General features: G+C 41.3%; 1 protein-coding gene and 1 long non-coding RNA gene across 5 annotated transcripts in view; one reads left to right on the top strand and one right to left on the bottom strand.

The window, feature by feature from the left end:
* ROBO1 (roundabout guidance receptor 1) overlaps window positions 1-26,302 on the bottom strand; it is a 1,646,584-nt gene that overhangs the window by 522,766 nt on the left and 1,097,516 nt on the right. Inside the window, exon 1 of one of the 4 annotated variants that reach the window (XM_073617023.1) lies at window positions 24,763-25,497. The exons of the other annotated variants lie outside the window; for them this stretch is intronic. Coding sequence (XP_073473124.1) covers window positions 24,763-24,820 — 58 coding nt within the window. The 5' untranslated portion in view covers window positions 24,821-25,497. Of the gene's footprint in view, window positions 1-24,762; window positions 25,498-26,302 lie in introns of those variants that run through there. 4 annotated transcript variants of the gene reach the window in all.
* On the top strand, window positions 24,034-25,675 carry LOC141129179 (uncharacterized). The gene is made up of 2 exons (XR_012241781.1): window positions 24,034-24,585; window positions 24,676-25,675. It is a non-coding gene; the product is annotated as an uncharacterized lncRNA (long non-coding RNA).

Raw genomic sequence — 26,302 nt, 5'->3', positions numbered from 1 at the left:
AACAGGTTTCATTTATTATAAAAGAATTCCAGATTGTTTCTGTTTTAAACATAGATTTTACTATTCCAATCTGTTGTATATTCCTCTAACAATTTCGCTATTAGTTTGGCTTTCAGCCCAGCCATTGATCATAGAAAGCAGATTCAAACCAAATGTAAACAGTAAAGTAATTTGGCTTTTCAATAATTCTGTTTCCAGGGGAAAAAAAAAATTGCATTCCTAGTCAAGTGCGGGACCGCATTGATTCGCACATTTACACAAGCCTATAAGTAAATTATATGGTGTTTATTTAATAGAGAGCTACAATAAGCCAGATGGAGTAAAAGGGTTATAACTAAATGGTCTGAAAGACTGGCTGCCTCAACCAAGTGCATTGTGGGTAGCTTTTAGTCTTCCACCAATCAGTCCAGAGTTTTCTTCAAATTCAAGCTTGCTTAGCCAAAACTTCTTAATTTTCCTAAACTGAACTAATTCAGGGTCTGAAAAATCATGACATGGGACACCAAATTAGAGACAGTCATGACATACCATATGGGGAACCAGGCAATTTATGAACAGAAAAGTGGAAATTATGAATACATCATCTTTTCAGCTTGGAAATGCTCTTCACAGAGGTAAGAGGTGTGTCTGGATTTCTTAACTGTTATGCCGCGTACACACGATTGGAAATTCGGCCAGCAAAAGACCAATGAGAGCTTTTGGTTGGAAAATGCCACCGTGTGTATGCTCCATCGGACTTTTGATGGCAGAATTCCAGCCAGCAAAAGATTGAGAGCATGTTCTCAATTTTTCGGTCGGAAAAAGTTCCTATCCGAAAATGCAATTGTCTGTAGCAATTCCGACGTGCAAAAGTCCTACGCGTGCTCAGAAACAATTCGACGCATGCTTGAAAGCATTGAACTTCATGTTCTCGGCTCGTCGTAGTGTTGTACCTCACCGGGTTCTTGACAGAAGAAAGTTCAGCGAACTTTTGTGTGACCATGTGTATGAAAGGCAAGCTTGAGCGGAATCTCGTCGGAAAAGCTATCATATCTTTTTCCAACCAAAATCCTGATCGTGTGTACGCGGCATTAGACAATTACCCAAAAGCTTGACATTTGGATAACCTAAAGTAGAGCCAAAACTTTTTTTTATACAGTATATCCTTCCATCTGTGTCCACTTGGGGGGAGGGGGGGGTGTCCCTCATTTCCTGCTCCATACCCACAACAGGAAGTGAAAGGAAATCCTTCCAAAATTAGGTAATCCCTGGTTGTCTCCAGGGTCACTAGAACTAGTATCCCCATTTGAAGATGTCTCCTCTATTCCTGTTCTGGTGATAACCCAAAATTGTGATTCTCTTTCACCCTCGTTCATTATGGTGAACAGGACAAATAGAGATGGTGAATCTTCCAAACGGAGGTGCAGATAGTAATAAAAAAAATCTGACTGGTGTTCTAATCCTTCTATAAAAAGTTTTGTCTTTACTTATACTTTAGAAGGAAAATGTCACATTTGGTGACCTTTAATTGATTCTCCTCAACCCCCCGACTGCAGCCCATCAGGTAAAATATTTACCTTCAGCCCCGATCCAGTGATGTTTGCTGTGCAGTCTTGCCCGGCACCGCACAGCCTTCCGAAATAAAACCCCCTCTTAAAACTACATGTGTGCCACAACTACATTTTATCCTATAGGATGTATGTATTTCAAAGGACCACCACCACTAGTATGACCATTTCAAAGGAAGTGAAGAGGAGCCAACCAGAGGTTTCCTTTGCAAGGGCTGTGATGTGCCAGGCACAACTCTGGGTCAGGCTTGAAGGTAAGTAATATAACAGGTGGGCTACACTCAGGAGGTGTGGAGAATTAACCATGTAAGCCACTATAGGGCATCACTTAAAATCCCAACCTTCTGTAGAAAGATAATCGTTTTTTTGTGAGTTACTTTAGAACCATCACAAAAATCAAACAAAAAAAACAAAGAAAAAAAAAATATATATATATAGACAGTATATATATATTTGTAGGTGGGTAGATAGATAGATATGTCACAGAGTTAAAATTTTGCAATAAATAATGGACCAACCCCTAAAACACCGATGGCCCTTTTAAGTTGATCGGCGGCCTTTAAAGTACTTAAAAGTACTTTCTGCTACTCAGCATAAGCAATTTTAGTTTTTTTTTCACCGAGCCATTAAAAGCAATAGCAGGGATATTTTCTAGTTCTCCCGTCCCATTAAAAAGTGATAGATTTGTGATTTAATGCTCAAGGCACAATATGAAACTGGATATTTCACAAACTTCATTCATTCACAGGCCAGGTGTGTTACATTCCCATAACTTAATTGCTCATCTGGGCTCTCCTCACTTTTATTAAATCAATAGCATTCCTCTTTAATGTACCCTTGGCATATTAGTTTCAGTTTTCCTCTAACTAGGTCGTGTACGGTTATTTTTGGATATTTAATTTTGCTCTTTCATGAAGTAATCATAAGGGAGCTATTTTTTGGAGAAATGCATCAATGGGAAATGTTATGTTAAACTCGGTTGTAGCTGAATAAAGAGGTCTTCATTTCTGTTACTGTAAAAATAGTTACAAAGTACTTGGTGGCTAACAAATTACACATGGGCCCATGTAGCAGATTATTAATACAAGTCACAAATATAGATGTAAACATTTTAGAAACTTATTAGAAGGTGATATTTGTGGTCAAAGGCTACATTTTATTTTTAAGGATTTATTAAAGTGAATCTAAGCAGGCCAAAGGAGAACATTTGAATACCAAACGAAAATTCTTGTCGATTGTTAGGTCGTTCTTTTTTTCGCATCATTAGTGTGCCAGTTGCGACACACAATTTTCATGTCACAATTGAAAGTGTCTCATCCAACATGCTGGAATTTTTTTTTTCAAAAAAACTAAGCAAATAATGGCACAATCGTATGCACCATTTCCGTTTTTGATCGACAGAATGTTCGGTTTTCAGCTTTTCTATGGCCAACTTAAAGTAGATAGAAGTCACCTGGATGGCAACACATAGAAGGCACCTCCGATCCACTTTTCCTATTCTTCACCGCAGATGCCCAGAGTACCAATTCTCTGATTGGGAACCTGTTCTGTGCCCTTCCACCTTCTAAGTGCCCATCTATTACAGCAAGAGGGGACATTTTTTTTTTTACCAAGAAAGCTATTTGATATTTGCATATAAGAACCCCTTGGGCTGCTGAAAATGAAAAAGTGACCTGACATACTGGTAATCTTAAGTGGAACTTAACCCAAAAGGGGAAGTTCCACTCTTCCTCCTCCTTCCCCCTCCTCAACAACTTTTGGCACATTATTCATTTATTTATTTTTTGTGGGGAGCAGGTACCTAGTTTTGACAGATACACACTTCCACTTCTGCTGAGATTGAGAATGCCAAGTTTGCTCCCCTCCCCCATCTCCCTGCCTGAAACCTTCTAGGACAAGTCACAGGTCCGAGGAGGCTGCAGCACAATTCACAAGGTGCAGCTCAGCTCTTGCATGCGCAATGGGAAGCCAGTAAAACTGCAAGGAGTCACAGCCAGCTTCCCAAATTGAACATGCTGGTGCTGGGGACCCAAAGACCAGCTAAGAACTGGCCCAGGTGAGGACAGCACTGGATCCCTGGACAGGTGAGTGTCTAGTTATTAAAAGTTAGGAACTGTCATTTTTGAGGCTGCTGACTTTTAAGTTTTGGAAGCCTGGCTTTAAGGACCACTTTAAGGTATCTGTTGTGTGCTGCCAATAGCTGTTCGGATCACTTTTTAACTCTGCCACTTGTAAATCATTCCACCCCTACCCTTAACATATTAGCATTTCTACATGCTTACAGAGAAAAATGCTTGTATGCAATCAACCAGTAGTGATAAGCAGCATTAAAGTCAGCAAGTTGGATGTTCCACCAGCAGATGTGTTCCAGGATCACCAGCTGCGAAGTAAAATGAGGTGCATTCTCTGGATAAAAATTTACTCAGCAGAATAATTTGTATAAATGTTAATGTTTGATTTTGAACTATAGTGTGTCTTCAGGTTCACTATGATATAGAACTAAAACTGAAAATAGCATACACATAGCCATGCTGGTTGTTTAAGTAACATAAACCCCACATACCAAACAGCTGCCATTTCTCTCTTATGCTAGGCTCCTAATGCAGCACTAAGTAAAGTAAGTGTATATACAGTCATAGAATATGTGTCTGAGTTCATTTGCTCTTCATCCTACACCTAAGCTATGGCAACTTGTGCTAATTGGCCTTTATGGGCTTCTTCAATTACACAACATTGTCTCCTTGGACTTGCCTTTCATACTTCATATAGACATTGAGTCACTTCCTTAATTATCCTTAATAAGTGAAGATGGCCCCAGATTTACAGATCCAAGCAGCTGGCTTTTATTATCTTTGATAGTAGTGGAATCTCTTAAAGGGGTTGTAAAGGCAGAAAGTTTTTTTATCTTAATGCATTTTAAGCATTAAAGTGTAGTTCCACCCAAAAATGGAACTTCCACTTTTTGGATTCCCCCCCCCCCCCCGGTGTCACATTTGGTACCTTTCAGGGGGGAGGAGGGAGCAGATACCTGTCTAATACAGGTATTTGCTCCCACTTCCTGGCATAGATCACCGCGGTGTTCGCGGTGACCTACACCACTTCCGGCGCCTACTCTGTCCTCCCCTGCTGTCTTCTGGGAGACACACAGGTCCCAGAACACAGCAGGGACCAGTGAGGACACGCAGTGCGACTCACGCATGCAAAGTAGGGAACCAGGAAGTGAAGCCTCGCGGCTTCACTTCCTTATTCCCTTACCGAGGATGGTGGTGGAAGCAGCCGAGAGCCAACGGGCAGTTCGGCTTCAGCTGCTGACATCACGGGCTCCCCGGACAGGTAAGTGTCCATATATTAAAAGTCAGCAGCTGCAGTATTTGTAGCTGCTGGCTTTTAATATTTTTTTTCGGCGGACCTCGGCTTTAAGATATAAAATCTTTTGTGTGTAGCAGCCTCCGCAGCACCTCCTAATACTTACCTGATCCCCATCTCTCTCCAGTGATGTCCACGAGTGTCTAAGCCGTCCGGGACACTCTTCCTGATTGACTGAGACACAGCAGCGGTGCAATTGGCACCTGCGGCTGTCAATCAAAGTCATTTAGCCAATCAGGGGAGAGACAGGGTGGGCCAGGTCGGGGCTCCATATCTGAATGGATAAACAGAGCTCTGACTCTGCTCGGGTGCCCCCATAGAGAGCTGCTGATTGTGGGGGGACTTGATAGGAGGGAGGGGCTAGGAGCAGCAAAGAGGGACCTGAGAAGAGGAGGATCAGGGCTGCTCTGTGCAAAACCAACTGCACAGAGGAGGTAAGTATAACATGTTTGTTATTAAAAAAAAAAAACAAGCTTTTACAATTACTTTAAGCTGTCAATTCACTATACTATCTGATTGTACAATTGCTTAGTCCTACCATCAACTATGTAATGTTAGGCCCCGTACAAACGGGCCGAATGCCGGGCCACATTGGCCAGTTCAATAAAAACGAGCGGACATTCGGCCCGTGTATGGCAACCTGTCCGACAAAAGCCAGCTACTGTCGGACGAGCATGCTGGAAAACCAGCAGCCAACAGGTTCCCAGTCAGCACTCTCAGCCATTGGAGTGTTCTGGTGGGGGGCCGTCCCCCTGTCCCCCTGCCGTCCCCAACAGTTCAGCGGGGGAGATCGCTGTACTAACGTTGGACTGTTAGTACAGCGGTTCCAACCGCAGCTGCCAGGTTTTTTCTCATTCAACCCGCTGGGAATGTGTGTACCAGACTTAAGGGCTTGCTCAATTTAAAAAAAAGGCAGTGAATTGTTTAGGTTTGTCCCTATATAACATCGTTTTGGTAAATCTAAATGAGATTATACAGAGATTGTACAATCAGATTGCATGGTATATAACCAACTTTAGATTCTCCTAAACTTTCATACACAGATACGGTTTTAATAAAAGTTTGATATCAGTGATTGTGTTAAGAAGGCTATTTTACCATGTTCACATATGAGACCATTTTAATTGGAAGAACAGATGACCAGACTAGTTGGAAATTCTGCCAATTCTTCATGAAAATAGGCCAGTTTGTTAGTCTGATAACACCTAATCATTGCATAAAATACAAATGTTCAGAGGGATGGAGGGAAGTGACTGTTCCTTAGCATCTTATAGTGTAACACAAAAGGAAATTATATGAACATCTGATTAGCACTTACTAGTAAAAAGAAGCTATAGTGGTTTTGAGTCAATTATATTTACTTAACTAAAGTTTAAAATGTAATGACTGACTTTCTATGTAACAGGATTTAATTATTGATTCCATGGTGCATCCATGATTTTCAGTTTGCAAAGTATTCTGGGTGTTTCTGCAAAGGATGCCGATCACATGATACATAGTTGACCACCAGGGGGCACATTTATTTATCAGTATATGAAATACAGCAATTAAAATATAAGATGGCAAGAGTAAATTAACATTATGCCAACAAATATTGTCAGGAAATGTCACTGACAATTAACTATGGTTTCCATTTAAAACATTCATTGACACATTACAATCTGGCCATACAATTTTTTTTACGCTCAACATTAAATTTACTAAAACTGTGTAATATGAGGACCTACTTAACTTATCCAATCAAAATGTATCCATTCAGCAAGTCCTTTGTACTACATGTGCAGCACCATGGCAACTGAAGACTCAACATAGGCTAAGTTGCCAGCTTCATTTGCTAAAGGGTAAGGGGGCTTAGTTCTGCTTTAACTCTTTCACAAAACCGTTACATTCAAGGCATGCCATAAATGCTAACTCTCACAGTTGCGCATGCTTTCAATTGAACTGACAAGCCATCAAATGGCTGATGTCACAACTGATCACATGTGCAGCACCATGGCAACTGCAGACCAAACAGAGACTAAGATGGCATCTTCCTTTGCTGTAATGGATAGAAGGGTTTAGTTCCACTCTAAGTTCTAAATGACCTCCACTCTTCGTCAATATAAAGTTCTTATTGTTAAATGGAGTTAAACCATAGCAACCAATCAAAATACAACTTGAACTGGTTTGTCTTCAGCAAAGGGCATTCTGATTGACCGCTGTGTGTTAGACACTTGCAACACTCGGGTCCTTAGTTTTGAATCCTGGACAGGACACTTTCTGCATGGAGTTTGCATGTTCTCCCTGTGCATGTGTGTGTTGTCCCCTACACTCCAAAGACATGCTGGTAGCTTATATGATTTCTGTCTAAAATGGCTCCTAGCATGTTCTTCTACTGAGTACACCCAACAGGACTGCCTCACGTCCTATCTGTTTGATAAGTGCTATAGCAATGAAAATTAAAGTAGAACTTTTTAATTTTTTTTTATTTTGGATAGAGTAAGGGAAAGTCAAAACCCCTGTCAGATTGTTTTGTGCCATTTGTGCCCCAAAGCTGATTTCCCTTCACTTCCTGTTCCATAACCACAACAGAAAACCAGGGGAAATCCCTCGAAAGGAAAGGAAATTCTTGGTTGTCACCAGGGTCACTAGAACTAGTGCCCCCATTGGAAGATTTCCCCTCTATTCCTGTTTTGCAACCCAAAATCTGAGATCTTCTTTCACCCCTGGTGATAACGATAACTGGTGTTCTGACAAAATGACCAACCTGGCAGAATGTACAACCCGCGTCACATCCTGTGACATGGAATCAGCTGGAGCTCCAAACCGCAGACGCAACGCGTCATACATCCCTTCAGTGGCTGTCGTCAGTGCATGGAGGAATTTGCCTGACAAAATGCTCGACAGACTATTGCACATGCACAATCAACTAACACTTATGAATTTTACATTCTTAAGGCCATCTTGCTACACCTTACACTCAATCTCATCACACCTACAGTAAGCAGGCGGGGCAGCGAACATCTTGCTACACCAAACCCCGTTTTGAATTAGCAAACTAATTTCAGCAATCGATTTGGAGCTACAGCTGTTGCACATTCTGCTAGGTTGGTAATTGACAAATGTGACAAATAGAGAGGATTAATCTCCCTAACAGTAGCATAGACAGCCATAAAAAACTTGAGAGGGGTTCTATTCCTTCTCCACTATCCAAAACTAGGAAAAAAAGGTTTTGTCTTTTTTGTTTTTGTTGTCTAGTTACACCTTATTTTAAGAGCAAGGTAAAAATTTGTTAATATCATTAATTAACATAGAAACATAGAAGAGTGATGGCAGAAAAAAGGCCAAGTGGTCCATCAAGTCTGCCACATTTTTTTATATTTATACATTAAAAAACAATTCTGAGTATAAATTCTTAGGTGCAGCAACCCATATGAATCATTCAGAATTATCCTTGCATTATATCACTTCATCAAAAAGAATTTGACTTGGTTGTTATGGGTTACTACATTGATGAATAATGTATCTGGGTCTTCTATACAGTACATGCTGCCTATGCAGGGTACAATGCCGTAAAACAGGAAGCCACCAAGAGAGCCTGAAGATGACTAACGAAAAACATTAAAGCCATTTTATTATTCACATGAGTTGAGGAAAATTAAATAAAATAAAACACATTATTAGCACTCTGGGCAGCTGAGTTCTTCCTTAGAGCTGCAATTTAGGCATGCCTCAGAAAATCCACACAGCTAGACTTCAGCTGAGGTAATACACAGCAATAGTTAATGAAAGATTATGTTGATAGATTAATGACCAAATATTCCCAAAAATATACCAATCAGCACTTCATGCTCAGATTCTTAAATACCTCGGAGATAAGCTGACAAATATTTTTACACATACTCTGGGTGGCTTTGTTTTTCAGTTGACATTTTGACAGGTGGTTTTTGTGAGCTGGATCCCCAATTTCACTAAGAAGTTTTAACGCCGGGGACAAGATACAGTTACAAATTAATGAACACTTGGGAAAGATGAGTATGTGTTCAGTCCCTACCAACTGTGTATAAAAAGACACAACAACTGCAAACTTGAAAAAAAAAGTAGGCCGACATGAAGCCTGTCATAAATTTCTTCCAGTGAATTTCCTCACATTAGTTAACTTTATTTTTTTTTAATAGTGTTAGTCAACATTTTCCTTCAGGCTTCAGAGGAACTAATCTATAGGGCTGTAATTTGCATGCTGAAAAGCTTCTTACTCAGTTGTCAAGTTTCGCCTGATCTAAAAATGTTACATCAATGCAACAAATCATAGGGCCTTCATTGGTTTGTGAATACAGCCTAAAGCTGGCCATACTCTAGTAGATGTTCACAAAAACTAAAATTTGTATGGAAATTCTAGGTAAATTCGATGACAAGTACTTCAAAATTGAATTTGCTTTTAACATTTGCTTTTGAAGTGAATGAACTCCTCTGAAAGGAAACCACATACATTGTTTTAAAATTTGTTCATTTGAGAAAAAAATTTCTATTCTGCTTCTTCTGTCAAACATATATCAATTTGACCCCACTAACCATTAGAAAATCAAACAAACCCTCCTAAAATGTTTACAATTAAATTCTATTAGTGTATGGCAAGGTGAACTAACACACTACACTAGCTCCACCCCCCCCCCCCAACTCTTGTTCTTGCTGTACCTATCTCCGTGGATAATTAGCTTGCACTGCCTATCCAGCAGTCCACGGATTTGAAAGCTGTAGTATTCTTCCCCTTCTTTTGTTAGAAAAACCAGGATGGATTAGAGTGATTCTTATTGGACAAAGCAGTTATAGGGCTTCGCTCAGAATCCCTCTGACCTGCCCTGGCGTCCCTAATGATAGAAGGGGAAGAAGACTATGGCTTTCAAATCCATGGACTGCTGCATCAGCTGTATGAGCAGTAAAAGCTAATCATCCATGGAGGTAAGTGCAGGGGGAGCCAGAGGAGTGGGGAGGTGTAGTGTGTTAGATTATCTTTTTATTTCTCGTGAAGAGGTGAACTTACACTTTAAGGTCTATTTCACAGTGAGCGAGACGGATGTGAGAAATCTTCCCTAAGTGGCTTATTTTTGAGAGAAAGAATTGTGATCAGAAAAAGGTTTTCAGACCAATTTGAATATTGTCCTTAGAAGATAAATATGACTAAAGCAGCCCATAGATAAGACATTTTATGTTCAACCAGCAGGTTGAATGAAAAAAAAAAAAGACTTGATTCCCCTATCCACACTTGATGTGGATGGGGAAATCCTTCCCACTAAACCTTTGTATTCTGTCACTACCGACTTTAGTCTGATTGAGCGGGGAAAACCTGTCAGGGTAGTTGTACAGTAGTCGATCAGTAGATGTGTGTGAACTGGAGCTTGAGCTACTGAGCTCTGTAAAAAGCAGCTAATATTGACCTAATAAACATGAAAAGGAAAAGGAAAAAAAAAGCTAAACCCACTAACTGGAAAAATATAATATGCAAAGCTTTATATTTATCTAATTAAAAGGATACAACATATATTCTTTAGTCATAAACATAAAAAATATATTTGAAAACAATTTTATTTTACCTATGATTAGCTGGATCCCCAGAAATTCTGTTTCCATATAAACCATTGAAATGTATCATACCTCCCAACTTTCTAAGATGGGAAGGAGGGACACCTATTAGCAAAAGTATAGCGGCATAGGACTCACCCCCTGCCACTCCCCCTTAAAGGAGAATTATATTAGTGCTTTTTGAATCACTACTATTCCTTTTATATTAGCTTTTGAAATTTACAAATGCAGCAATTTAGAAATTGGGTGAAAGGTTTAGCACCCTATAACGCTTTGATAGGTAAATAGTGCATTTTATATACAACTATATAGTTTAAACCAAAATTAGAGACAAATGAGGAGGGACAGAGGGACTTTGTTCCAAATCAGGGACAGTTGGGAGTGATCATGTATTTTTGTCTTTAGAATGAATATGGGGATAACCGATTGCTATAGGCAACAAGCACCGGTGTGTGTAAGTGATGTGTATATAGAAGATCCCTCTTTGCCTATTACATTTTTTTTCCATTTGCAATGATCAGCAAAAACGTATCTGTCTTGGGCATATAAGGGTTCAGGATGTTTGACCTAATCTTTTATTTCAAACTCTAGTACAGGCAATGGAGACAAAGAGATGTGGTGCAAGTGGGAGATTGGCCAGGTTAATATTTTGCAATATAAACATTTTAGTACAAAAAATAATTCACATTTCCCATCTCAAAAATTTGAGTTGCAAAATCCCATTCCATTTAATTCCAGGTGTAATTAATTTTAACTTGGACTTTATCTTTTCCAACCTTATTTGTTATTCAATGGTACACAGCAAATGAAAAGGAAGGATTTGCACGTGTATAGGAACGTCCCTGATCTTTACACAACATGGTCTAGAAAGCCTCTGATACACACAAACACAAAACATAATCTACGTAAGCAATAGAGCACTTGATCCGCTGAAATACAAAATAAATAAATGGCAGGATAAAATGAGAATGTTGACCTTGTTCCAAATAGCGCAGCATTCTCAGGGTCTACGGTACCTGCCCTGGGAGTCATATCAAATTCCTGAAATCAAGCCTTACCATGCAACAGTCCCATCTGCACAAGAAAAAATGTTTTTCTTACATGTCCTTCAAGCTTGTATATAAATAGATGGCATTGAAAAGAGAATAAGCAGTGCAAATGTATATTAAGCCCCAAGAATGCCAGACGCCCACAAAGCACATCAACATATACACAGTGCTCCTCTAACCAGCAAGGAGTTTTTTTGCCAACAAATCATTCTGCAAAAATGAAAATAGCTAATCCAAACAGCGGAAAATACAAAGCATTTTACAAAGGCCATTGCCATTTTACAAAAGGTAAAAAAATCTAACCAAATAAACAAATACATAAATACATCAGACCACATATAATATAAAGATAAAATAAATGGACCGCAATAATAAAAAATATCTAAAACACATACATTTTCAATCATTCATTACTCAAAAATGAAAATGAGTTTTGATGGCTAAAAAAAGCAAAAAGTTATTTGGTATAGCCATTTAAGTTTTTTTTTTTTTTTTTTTTTTTAGAAGTATGAACTCGTGATCATCAGCTCAATGAAAATAATCTTATCATTCTTTTTTTAAATAACTTGTTTTTATGTGTAGTTTGTAACAATGCTTATACTTTGGCTTATTCTATAAGCAAGCTTTGCTTCCTGATCTTGTCACACAAGTAGAGTCTCTTGCAGACTCTAAGCTGTCTGTAATGATATCAAACACCAACAATGCACTTGGCAAGCAGAAGCCATAACATCTTTTTCTATGGGCTGGCATGATGTAGTTCAGAGTTGTGATTTATTTTTTTTCAAAGGAAGGAAGCGGCACTTTCTTGCTTAAACATATAAAAATAATTGGTAATGCCGATGCCCTACTGATCAACGGAAAGTGAGATTTTTGTAAGGTTAGGTCCGCTTTAAGAAATGAAATGCCAAATGTACATTGTAGCCTGAGGAATACATGTGAGCGATTTAATGACACCTCCATTGTGCTATTACACTGTAATGAAGCTTAAATTATAAGCAGATGTAGCTGCAGTGCAGGTGAAGGACAGCTGACAATACGGGTAACAAAAAAAGCAGCCAATTACAAAGTCTTTGCTGGTTCAGGTGCTACCCCTATGTGCTACAAAGGTTCATCATGGCTCTTTCATTATTAGTCCTTTTTGATCATGAAAATCCCAGACTTGCCTGCTGAGCAGATACAATAGCTTAACAGCAAGAATGATTTTTAAAAGGAAGAGTGGAGCTAAAATGCACCCCAAAATATCTTAGTATTCGAACTATAGCATTGGCATAGTTGTAACATGAAATACACCAGTTCTCAAATATTCAGTCTGTAGAAAGGTGACATTTTGTTAAGAGGCACTCACTCTGCCCATTCAGGGCCATCCAGTGACTGCAGATACTCCATCCCCCCAGGTAATTATACTTACTGAGCCACAATCCCACACTGCCTCCCAGGTAATACCAGAGCTTAGACAGGAAGGAATTCTGCAGTGGCGAAGCATTATTTGGTTAGTATAAAAGCCTGGGGAAGTGGACTATCAGCGACAGTCTTTTTAAGTAAATTCCATTCCGCATTTAATATTAATAAAGAACAGCAAACCTTTTTTTGTGTCGGGACTGAGTACAGCCACATCCTGGCTCTGGCATAGTTGTGTGGTGTCCCGGATTCTGGGGACCGTCCCAGGATTTTGGATTCTGTCCTGCGGACTGTCCCACAAAACCCAGGATACTTAGGGGTTGAATAACTAAAACTGGAGAGTGAAAAATCTGGTGCAGTTCAGCATAGAAACCAATCAGCTTCCAGTTGTTTTGTCAAAGCTTAATTGAACAAGCTGAAGTTAGAAGCTGATTGGCTACCATTAGGGTTGCACCAATACTAGTATCGATACAAGTATCAGTACTCGTGCAAATGCCGCAAATACTTTCAGGCTCGGCTCTTTGAGGTGTCAGTGGGTCTCCCCAGTGTTAATGAAGTCCGCTTTTTGGACCTGTCAAAAAAAAAGCATCCCGCAATGTTTATTAACAACACTGCTCAGAATCTGCAGTTTTTCGGAGCTCATAACAGACAGAGGGGAGACATTTGACAGGTAAAGATACATGCAGGAGGCATGTATATCCTTATAGATAACCCCTATGGCAGTAGTTTAGAAAGGATGACATTGGGTTTACATCTACTTTAACTTTCTATTCTCCTCCATTTAAGTATTATTTTCCTGCTTTTTTTCTTTTGTTCACGTCTATTTTATAAATAAATAAACAATTAAAACTTTTTTTTTATTTGCTTTGTTAGTGAATATTAACATATATTTACACATTTCACATTGAAAAAGTGCTAAATTAAAAAATATATATATTTATTTCATTTGTATTAACTTTTCAATGCTTTGTACCATTGCTGACAGCTGAAGTTAAAACAAAGCAGTTGCGGTAGGTATCGGTAATTGATATAGGCGAGTACTAAAAAAAAAGTAACGGTACTTGGACTCATTGTAAAAAAAATGGTATCAGTGCGTCCCTATCTACCATGCACAGCTGCACCACATTTTGCACTCGATCAGAGTGTTCGGGGGGGGGGGGGGGGGGGGCACCCTCCTTTCAGAACACAACAGCTGAGCGGAGGAGATCCCTGAACTAACTTCACATGGTTTAGAGAGAGTGGCAGTGCAGGGTGGTAGAGTGCTCTCTGGGTTTCCAGTGCCTGGCACTGAGATAGTGGCACTGTCAGGCTTTTCCACCAGACAATACAACTACAGTTCTTGCCTTACATTATCCTGGAGAGGGGCAATGACAACAAAGCCTTGAACAACACCTCATTAAAACAAATAAGGAGAAAAGTTGCTTGTCGCAGTCAAATAGCATGTGGTTCAACTGGACCCTATTTAATAAAGCATATACACATTCACCAAAAAAACGATAAACCCGCAAACAAGACAGAATACCCTAAGTGCATTCTCACTTGCAGGGATGTGCACAACCAGGATGGTACAAATATGTCTAATATGGTTTACAAAGCAGCACATGTTCCAGCGTCCAAACACATGGCAGCTAAGTGCTGGCGTACCTAAAATGAAGACGAGGTTTCTCAAATATTTTCAACGCTATCTTACATCTGTTAGCTATTTTGCATGTGCTTTTCATGTAGGAACAATACAGTATGAAAGCGCAAGGAAAGCACTACAGGTCACTGAAAAAAAAAGAACTCAAAGTGAATTAATCCATAGCACAGGGTGGGTACGCAGGGTGCCACAAGCGCATAATATGCATAAGCGTACATACATATCTAAGTGTATACTGTGGCCATGGAACATAAAGGGGAAATAATTCAGCTGCAAAGAAGTAATACGTTCAGGCCTCTTTCACATGGCTGTTGTCAGCAGTGGCTGGCCCGTAGTTAGCAGGCAGTCAGGAGGGAATTTGCTTCCTCTTGCATGCCTGTTTGAAAAGGGGTTTTACACTGAAATCCATTGGATGTGGTTGCATTGTGGTTGTGATGGGGCCCCATTCACTTCTATGGTTTCATTCCCACCTGAGCTGGTATGACAGTGCACCCGCATTTTTGTGCAATCTCGAATTCAGGTGTAGTGCGTTTAGGACACCCCATTCATTCAATTCTATATGCAATGACTGCACAAAAGTAGCAAGCACTTTTTTTTTTTTTTTTAATCGCACCGCACCAAAACAATTTGTTAGCATGCATTTTGGTGTGCAAGTTCTCACACACTTTAGCATTGAGATGCCATAAAAAAAATGTATGGCCCTACATTGTGCCTTCACAAGGATTCACATTTTGATGATCACTGTATAAATGACAATAGTCCCAAAATAGTGTCAAAAGTGTCTGATGTGTCCGCCATAATGTCGCAGTCATGATAAAAATCGCAGATCGCCACCATTACTAATAAAAAAAAATAATAATAAAAATGCCATAAATCTATCCCCTATTTTGTATACACTATAACTTTTGCACAAATCAATCAATATGCGCTTATTGTGATTTTTGTTTTTAATCAAAAATATGTAGAAGAATACATATCGGTCTAAACTGAGGAAAAAAATAGTTTTTTTATATATTTTTTGGGGATATTCATTATAGTAAAAAATATTGCCTTTTTTCAAAATTTTCGCTCTTTATTTGTTTATAGCGCAAAAAATAAAAACCGCAGAGGTGATCAAATCCCACCAAAAGAAAGCTCTGTTTGTGGGAAAAAAAGGACATCAATTTTGTTCAATTTTTGTTTTGTGGGTGCAATGATGCACGACCGCGCAATTGTCAGTTAAAGCGACGCAGTGCCGTATCGCAAAAAGTGCCCTGGTCAGGAAGGGGGTAAATTCTTTCGGGGCTGAAATGGTTAAAGTCATGTGCGCGGCTGGCGCGCCCTCTTTTAGTTGTTTTGTAGTATCCACTGGCCATTGCCTGGTTTTGACAGGTGGATGAGGCGCGTTAAAAACATGCCTCGACTGTCTGATTTGCCACATTACAATGCCCTTGTAAGTGTAACAGTGTAACTTTGCTGGCCTGGCTCACACCTATGCATTTTTTAGTGCGTTTTCAGTTTTGCAGAAACACACTACAGTCCATTTAACATGGTTTCCTATGGGACACATTCACAATTGTGCATTTTATGGAAAGGGCCAGGGACTTTTTTCATTTTTTTTGTTCCATAGACTTCAGTGGATCAAAAATGTGAAATGAAAAACGCAAAATGCACCCGGAATATGCAAACTGCACCCTGCATAGGTGTGAATCAGGCCTTAGGCCACAAATGACTGCAGGGAACTCTGTCCTTCATGATCTTTAAGGTTCAAGAAACCAATGGGTGAGTCCATTCACCAGTGCCTACCTAAAACGAACAGCGTAGAGTAGTCACCCAACCCTAGTCACATAAACATAGAACTCCTGATAACATTCAGCAGCCAGTTCCCTAAACTCAAACACTACCTAATGGCTCCTAAGTCCTTTATCTCTTCTCTAATCTTCCCTTCCTTCATACATCATCCTGACAATTGTCTTCAAACATGCAAATAAACGTTTAACACAGAGAGTGATCCAAATCTTCTAAGGCTAATCTGCTTCAATAAATTAGGCAGAGTACTAAAGTAGGAAAAAGTTATTTATTTCTTCCAGGTTAGGTAATTGCACATTCCAGAGTGAGGAGATAAAAGTTCAGTCCTCTGTGTCACAATTGGGGTCATTCACTGCCTGTGATCCTAACCTACACAACTGGAAGGTGTAGAGATGGAAAAATAAAATGTTAGGATTTATAACTGCGCTGCCATTGTTGGTAATAATCTTGAACAGACAAATAATATTGGCTATTAGAGAAACACAAAGAAACATATAACAGTAAAACCTTGGATTGAGAGTAACTTGGTCTGAGAGTGTTTTGCAAGACAAGCAAATTGTTTATAAATTTTGACTTGATAAACGAGTGATGTCTTGATATGTGTTTCTGTTATAAAATGTTGTTTTCTCCTTCACTGATGGGCACTGATGAGTCGGCAATGATGGGCACTGATGAGGCGGCACCGATGGGCACTGATGAGTTGGAACTGATGGGCACTGATGAGGAGGCACTGATATGTAGAATTGATGGGCACTGATAGGTGGCACTGATATGCAGCACTGATGGGCACTGACAGGCGGCACTGATTGGCACTTATAGGCGGCACTGATTGGCACTGACAGGTGGCATTGATGGACACTAATAGATGGCACTGATGGTCAGCACTGATTGGGCAGGTACTGACATGTGTTAATGCTGGGCACTGATTGGCACTGTGATGGACACTGATTGGCACTATGGTGGGCACTGATTTTCACTGTGGTGGGCACTGATTGGAACTTTATTGGGCACTGGCAGGGGGTTATGATGGGGCACTGACTGGGCACCGATTGGCAGTTAATTGGTACATTTGATGGGGGCTGTGCTGATAATCATTGCGCTGATTATCAGCACAGACCCCCCCCCCTACAGGGAGAGCCGCCGATCGGCTCTCCTTGTCAGCGCACACCAGCACTTCCTGGTTCACGCGATGATCAGCTGTGATTGGTCACAGCTGATCATGTGGTAAGAAGCCTCTTATCATGATCGGAGATGCGTTGTGTCAGACTGACATGCCGCACTCGAGATCGCCGCGCTACACGCTGGCATGTTATCCTGCTGGACGTCATAGGATAACAGAACCACTTCCTGGCCGTCATTCAGTTATAGGCCGGGCGGGAAGTGGTTAATCATCAACCATGTGAGTTGCTAAATGTTCTACCTTCATTAAATGTAACCATATTGCTACACTTAGAGGCACCTCTCTTCTCTTTTATACTCTGTAGCTCCTGCTGGATTTTGCTTCTAATCCCCTTGTGGAGCTGCCATTTGTGGATGGACATTTTATGGTTACACAACCTATCACATTGCTATAATCTTTTTATATGGGCTATAAACATTTGTGCCGTTGCTTCAGCTAGTGTGCGTTACCGGCGGTTCCCGCACGCATGAGTGCAGGGCCGATCCTAGGGTCACAGACGCCTGGGTGCAGAAATATTTCTGGCGCCCCCACAAAAGGGGCGTGGTCATCTTACCAACTCCTCCCCTTTACAAATGTTTCTATAGCAACGACTCAAACACAGAGATGCTCCCCTTAGAAGTCTTCCTTACCTTGGGATCCTCCCATGATCTCTTAACAATAAAGAAAATACAGAAATAGAGTACACTAATGAGACCTGGAGGGGAGTCTCTCTAATGCACACACGGAGGGCTGTCTGTTAGAAAGAGCCCCTAGACATAATACGGTCAAAGACTGCAGACATGATACAAGAGATGGTCAGGGACTGCAGACATAATACAGGAGATGGTCAGAGACTGTAGACATGATACAGGAGATGGTCAGAGACTGCAGACATAATATAGGAGAAGGTCAGAGACTGTAGGACAAACCCCCCTCCATTAGTACAGACCCCACAGGACAAACCGCCCCACTCTCCATTAGTACAAACCCCCCCAGGACAACCCCTCTTCATTAGTACAGACCCCCAGGACAAACCGCCCCCTCTCAATTAGTACAGACCCCCCCAGGACAAACCCCCCTCCATTAGTACAGACCCCCACCAGGACAAACCCCCCTCCATTAGTACAGACCCCCTTAGGACAGACCCCCCTCCATTAGTACAGAGCTCCCGGGACAAAGACTCCCTCCATTAGTACAGACCCCCAGAACAAACCCCCTCCATTAGTACAGACCCCCCCAGGACAAACCCCCTCTCCATTAGTACAGACCCCCCTAGGACAAAGCCCCCCTCCATTAGTACAGACCCCCCAGGACAAACCCCCTCCATTAGTACAGACCCCCCCAGGACAACCTCCCCTCCATTAGTACAGACCCCCCCAGGAAACCCCTCCATTAGTACAGACCCCCCCAGGACAACCCCCCTCCATTAGTACAGACCCCCTTAGGACAGACCCCCCTCCATTAGTACAGACCCCCCCAGGACAAAGCCCACCTCCATTAGTACAGACCCCCCAGGACAAAGCCCCCCCTCCATTAGTACAGACCCCCAGGACAAACCCCCCTCTATTAGTACAGACCCCCCAAGACAACCCCCCCTCCATTAGTACAGACCCCCCAAGACAAACCTCCCTCCATTAGTACAGACCCCCCAGGACAAAGCCCCCCCTCCATTAGTACAGACCCCCCAGGACAATCCCCCTCCATTAGTACAGACCCCCCAGGACAACCCCCCTCCATTAGTACAGACCCCCCAGGACAAACCGCCCCCCCTCCTCTCCATTAGTACACCCCCCCAGGAAACCCCCCCCCATTAGTACAGATCCCCTTAGGACAGACCCCCCTCTATTAGTAGAGATCCCGCCTCCATTAGCGTACATAAATCACCCGGGCGGCAGCTGGAGAGGAGAGGACAGTGTGCAGCCGCGTCGCCCGGGTGGAGAGCAGATGGAGACAGGCTTGGGCGGGAGTGAAAGACAGAGGAGGGGAACATGTGTCAGGCACCGACCACCCCCCCAGCGATGTTACTGCACAGCTGGTCTCTCTCCACACAAAGACCAGCTGCTCCGATCTCCGGCGCTGCTCTCCTTCTCTGACAGGAGGAGGGAGGGGGATGGGCTGCCGCTTGAGCCTCGAAAACTACAGCGGCGGCTGTGACCTGCGGAGGGAGCCACCTCTGGACACAGAGAGGAGGAGGGAGGGGAGCACTCTGGAGCTTCAACCCCCCCACCTCTCTGGCGCCCGGGTGCACTGCACCCCGTGCACCCCGTCTGGGATCGGCCCTGCATGAGTGATGTCAACGTGTCTCCGGCCAATCACAGCGCCAGAGCCCACGATACCCGGAAGTAACTCTGGGAGCGATGTCACCGGCCAGGGCTGTGTACGGGGACCGCTAGGGGGCTTTGACCTACGGTGAGTATTTCATAATGAGCTAGTATGCTATGCATACTAGCTCATTATGCCTTTGTCTTGCAGGTTTTTTTTTGTGGGTTTACAACCACTTTAAGGTCGCACAGAAAAGGCAGCTGCCTAATCCCCGAGAGGGCCCATTGCCACCATCCATCACTGGGCAATATCCACCAGAAAGGCATTTCTTCCTTTTTGCCCACATGATTACCCACTCAGGACCAGTGACCAATCCAGTCAGTCCAGTGCAGTCTCCAACACAAGCTGCCCACCAGATATCAGACAGGAGTAGGTGGAGCATTGTGAGTTGCTAATGCACTGCACAATGCTGTCATTCTATGATGTTTTCAGGCACTGGGAGATAAAGGAGTAGATATTTAGGCAGATTAGAGGAGAAGGACATCAAATAAGAGAATTAAAGAAAGAAGGACAAGCAAGGTAAAGAAAGAGGGAAGAGGAAATGACTGACACAGGTGTAAAGTAACTTCTTCAGTCTTGAACTGAGATTTGTATCAAGATACTCTTCAAACCTTGAAGCATGATCCCTGTTACACTTAACTGACAGACCTCCATGCCAGTTCTCTAAACATGGTTATTTTTCATGCCTTTGTAATCTTTCTAAAAACGGATTCCCTCTGAATCCACTTTAAAGCACAAAAACGTGCTGGACTTAAATAGTTCCATAAGACCTAACAGGCTCCAACTTTTTCCAACTTTTAGGAAACAAGATATGGATTTTACATTGTCAGACACTATTCAGCCAGGGGGATATTATATATCTGGCTTGTACCCTATCCTTTTCTGTTTTTCTTCTGCATAGGATTCCCACGAGTTTTTGCAGACTGTATTATCTTTTTCTGAAGTTGTGAGTTTTGAGGTGGAGGGTGGTTTTGTGTGGCTTTTCTAATGTGCTCTAATTACAACCTTCATCAAACTCTGCAGACATATATTTTGTTGCTTGCAACACTCTCTCCTTGCAGGAATGACAATGTGACACATCCAGGTTTGTCAAGCCAAGTTTGCTTTACACAAGGCTCCAAAGAGATTCAAGTTCTCCATCATGGTCGCTCTGCGTGGTCAGGAGAAGAGCCAACAGCTTCACATGACTGAACCCGATCGTTTGAAATAATCAGACTAATTTCTAACATCTGTAAGAGAAAAGCTCATTTGACCTCACAGCAGAAATATTTCAGTTTAGCTAAAGTCATACCAGCTTCTCTTTCCATCTATCTACTTAGTGTTTGATTTGTTTAATCATACAAGGGTGTGGAAATCGCCACAATCCAAATTGCAGTTTAATACTGCCAGATATGACTGGTAGGTATTGGTTTCTGTAATTGTCCACGGCACAGATTTACAGAATAAGCCCTATTTTATTTTGGTTGCCCTTAAGTAGGCCTTTTTGGTAAGACCTTGTTACCTAGCAGACATGGACCCATAACAATGCAACAATACAGCAGCACTGAAGTGGGATTTCATTAGCAGTTCTCTGACCAAAGTCTTAAGTAGGTAATTAGGGTTGATTACAGGATTATGACACTAACATGAATGCCCCGAGGAATGTGATACACAGAACATCCAAAAACAAGTGGAGAAGTCTGAATGATTTATAAAGGTGGTGAATAACCTCTCCCTATCTTGTGTGTATTTAAGGTGTACCAGTCAACCAGGCACAATTGAGGCAGCCATACTGGTGGTTGGAATGGCAGTGGTGGCATTCCCCATAAGTACAGGTATGAGGTTGATTTACTAAAACTGGAGAATGCAAAATCTGGTGCAACTGTGCATGGTAGCCAATCAGCTTCTAACTTCAGCTTGTTCAATTAAGCGTTGACAATAAAACCTGAAAGCTGATTGGCTGTAGGTTGTACTCTCCAGCTTTAGTAGATTTATCTTCAACTATTTAGTGCAAGGGCCTATCTGTTTTCATACAAATTAAGTGTTACGGTTTGACCTCATATTATATAGTTTTGGTAAATCTAAAGGAAAATTGTACAATTTTTTTTTAATACATGGCCAGTCTTAAATTCACTAATACTGGCCATGATATCCTACTAAAGGAGTTGAGATGATAATCCTCAATCCACCCTGTTTAATAAAGTAGCAAAAACTACAGCCTTCAGTTTTTAAAATATTTTCCAAGGACAACTGTCCACCAGAAGAACACATCACGTTGATTGTGGACCACCGTGTCCTCCATATTACTGCTTTCATTACAACTGTTTACTTTATAAAAAAAATGTAATCTTTATTTAACCTTGACAAGCCAGATAGGTAGTCCAGTTCCTAATTTTCCCAGCATAGCAGGGTGTACTCGTCACAATTGCACAAACATCTGTATAATAGTTCTGAAGCATTGAGGAACACGTAAATTACTATTTTCCATGTTAATCAAGATCTAACTTTGCACACAGTAAAGGGGTGATTTTACTATTGGTAAAAAACTGGCAAAAACTGGAACCTAGAAATTATAACGTTTCTTCACACTATATTGCTTTTTTGGGCTTCAACAAGTTCCATCAGTTATCTTAACTTACCCTTAACTCATTGCTATAGCTTAGCATTAGGCTACCACTCAAATGAATTTAGCTTTTCAGAAAATGCTGCCTTCCTATGGCCAAATATTGGTTTACCCCTGAATATGGGTCCTCCAAGGCCACAGGTAAATACTTTTTAGAACTTTTAAATTATCTAGTAGAAGCTGGTCACATTCATCTGGACTTATTCTGTAATGTTGAAGATATTTCTGAGGAAATGAAGAAGTGGATTGGACAAGCTACAAAATGTCTTCAACATTGCAAAGCAAGTCCAGTTAAATGAGACTAACTACTACTAGATATACCATGAGATGGCTAAATGGGAATCTTCACAGACAACATCAGCAATGGCTTAAGGTAGCCCACCAGCCACACAGACTACTGCAGAACTCTAAAGCAGGCCATACATGATTCTTTTTTTTTTTTGTTTAACCAGCGGGTAGAACAAAAGAAAAAAAATAATCGATTCTTCCATCCGCACATTGAAGGTGGATGAGGTAATCTTCCCGTGGAGCCATTGTATTCTGACAGCGGGGAGACTTCGAGCAAACATTTTCCAACAGGCTGGTTATACAGAAGTCGATCGACTTCTGTACAACCTGCCTGCCCACAGATGGATTGAAATTCATCTGGTCCCTGCTGAATCGGTCCAATTTTGATCCATGTATGGCCAGTTGAGATGAGATGTCAACTGTCAATAACTCTTTGCACTTCCCTAATACCATGGCTTCCACCGCAGTGGGTAAACTAAACTTTCCAAACGCAACAGGCGTAGAGGGGATCTACACTTACATCTTTATTCATAAGATCTGCTAGCCCCCAGAAAACCATTATTCTTTATATAGCCCACCAACCTACTGCATATCCCAACTTTCAAAGGTAGATAACAGGATCACCTTCCTGACCAAACAAAGTATGCAATTGACACCCCATTACCATGTAGCAGATCACATACATAAACCATGAAGACTTAAATCATATCAAAACCAAAGAACATCTATTGATAGTACTGCAGCTTCCAGTCCTTAGATGTGGTGGCTGCATTAGTTTTCTTTTTTTTCCACACTTTTTTCCTTTATTCTAACCTAGGAATCATGCCATCAAGTCAGTTCCTGTTCTAGGACAACAAAATCGAGTAGCATTGTCATCCTAGGACAGGGAGTGTGGTGGGACTACATAACACCTCCCTCCCTATAATAGAAAGAGGTGTTTTGTAGTCCACAGAGATAGCTAGGTACAATGCTAACTGATATCAGTCCAGAGGCAGAGAGCACAGAAAGTTATCAGCTCAAAAGATTTCTGCCTGAATGAACAGCTATTTTTTCTTACTTGCTGAACCAATAAAATAACACAATTTTAAGGGTATAGGTAACTGACCAAAAGGAAGAAAATAAGAGAAATGTATTACTAGAGTTGACATACCCTTTAAGCATACAAACTAACCAGTTAAACTTACTGGGGGTATTTTTTCCTGTTTTCCTTCCTGCTAGTATTTACAAATAGCAGATGCCATGATTGAAGGGTTGTATGTAAACTTTTGTGAAAAAACAAACACTTTTGGCAGTTAAATAGCTCAGTTATTTGGATCAGACCTAAAATAGGGGACAGTTTATTAAGAAAATTAGGATAAGGAGGGAAAGAGGGATTTGACCCCCAAAAGAAGGACATCTGAGTAGGAAAGAAGGATTTGACTACAAAAGAGGGACATTTGAATAGGAAAGAGAAGGATAAAGGGGGTCTGATCCCAAAAGAAGGAATTCTGAGTAGGAGAGAGAAGGATAGAGGGGTCTGACCCTAAAAGAGGACGTCTGAGTAGGAAAGAGAAGGATAGATGAGTTTGATTTTAAAAGATGGGCTTCTGAGTAGGAAACAGGGATTTTACACCAAAAGAGGGACATCTGAATATGAAAGAGAAGATCGAGTGGTCTGACCTTAAAAAAGGGAAGTCTGATTAGGAAAGAGAAGGATAGATGGGTTTGATTTTCAAAGATGGACATCTGAGTAGGAGAGAGGGATTTGACCCCCCAAAGAGGGATATCTTAGCAAGAAAAGAGGAATAACTATTTGATTCTAAAATGATAGACATTAACATAGAAAAGGGATACAGGGGGTTAATCTTTAATGATGGACATTTGAGTAGGTAAGAGAGATAGATTAATTTTTTATAAAATAGAGACATCTAAATAGGAAAAAGACTAATTATATGTTTTTTTTTTTTTTTTATTTCTAGAAGAAGATCGGTCCCTCCACAGGAAGCCCAGTTGGGATCTCTGCAGACCTGCAAAGACTTTGCACACACACCCCCCTGGCCCCTTACCTGATGTGATGCATACAATTCCACAGAGCAGACAAAAGTGAACAAACTCCCCAATCATGGTGCTCTCATGCCACCGACAACCCCGAGATAATGGAATACAATCCCCAGGAAATCCAACACAACTTCTTGCAAAACCCCAAAGTAAATCCAGCCAAGCTTAATATAAGCGACTTTTCCCGCGAGCCGGTTTAAATCCCAGAGCCGAGAAGGTGTAGAGGAGCAGAAGATGACTTGTGGTCTCCAGAAGGTCTAGATCCTGACCCTCCTGGTGGGGGTAGAGTGCAGACCTTCTCCTTGTCACCAGCCAGGACTCCTTAGAAGAAAACTCCAGGACTGATGTGACCTGGACCCCCGAGATAATCCTCAGCCCAGACAAGATGACTACTCCTTTGGATGTCTTCTAGCAGACCACCTAGGCTAGTTTATTCCAGGCATGGCTCTCCATCTCTGGTCGCAGTTGCGCTGCTCTGAAGCGGATGGAAGTTTTGGAAGATCCTTGAAGACAGGAGTTGGTGGTGATGGATGGATGGTAGGGATCCTGAGTCCTCCGGGTGTTTTACTCTTCTTCTTGGGGTGGGGAGTTGCTGTGAAGTTTGCAGCCTCCTGCTTCTCCCTCCTGTCTCCTTCTCACACCGGAGCTGATCCCCATTTCATTCTAAACAGGCGATGCATGCAGCGGCAGCAACTCTGCTTAAAGGGGCCGCCTACACTTCTGCTCTTTTGTTGTTTGCTACACATGGAAACCTTCAGGCTCTGACATTCCTTCATTCAGGATCGCTGCTGCCATCTGCTGCTCGCAATGGTGCAGCCACTATAAAACGTCATTTTTCGCCTTTTTTTTAGGATTGCAAAGAATTCTACTTTGTAATACATTATTAAATATTCTTATACATTGTTACAATTATTCATCTAATTTTACACAGTTTGCTCTTTGTTACTTATTATCAAATTCTGGTGGAAAGGTGCAATGCCAACAGAAAACAGCAATAATGTTTTACACTTATTATCTGTTCTCAAACACCTTTTTCTACATTCAATATTATCAGAACAATTTTATTTATCTTTATCACAGGTATTTATTAATTTTATACAGTGCATAATTTTATGCATCAATATTATGCAGCTCTTCACACAATATTCAAGTGGTATGCTCCTATTGTACATCATACTGGAAGCGCTTTCAGAAGCTACCTTTAACCACTTCAGCCCCGGAAGGATTTACCCCCTTAACCACCTCAATACAGGGCACTTACACCCCCTTCCTGCCCAGGCCATTTTCAGCTTTCAGCGCTCTCACAGTTTGAATGACAATTGCGCGGTCATGCTACACTGTAACCATGTGAAATTGTTATCATTTTCTTCACACAAATAGAGCTTTATTTTGGTGGTATTTATCACTCTTGGGTTTTTTATTTTTTCCTAGAAAAAAAAAAAAGACCAAACATTTTGGAAAAAAAAAAAAGTTTTTCTTTGTTTCGGTCATTAAATTTGCTTTAACTGACAATTGCGCGGTCGTGCGACGTTGTACCCAAACAAAATT

This window comes from Aquarana catesbeiana, linkage group LG02 (genome assembly GCF_042186555.1).
Source record: "Aquarana catesbeiana isolate 2022-GZ linkage group LG02, ASM4218655v1, whole genome shotgun sequence".
Taxonomy (NCBI): domain Eukaryota; kingdom Metazoa; phylum Chordata; class Amphibia; order Anura; family Ranidae; genus Aquarana; species Aquarana catesbeiana.
Note: the sequence above shows the minus strand (reverse complement) of the source record. Positions and strands in the feature narration are given on the sequence as shown.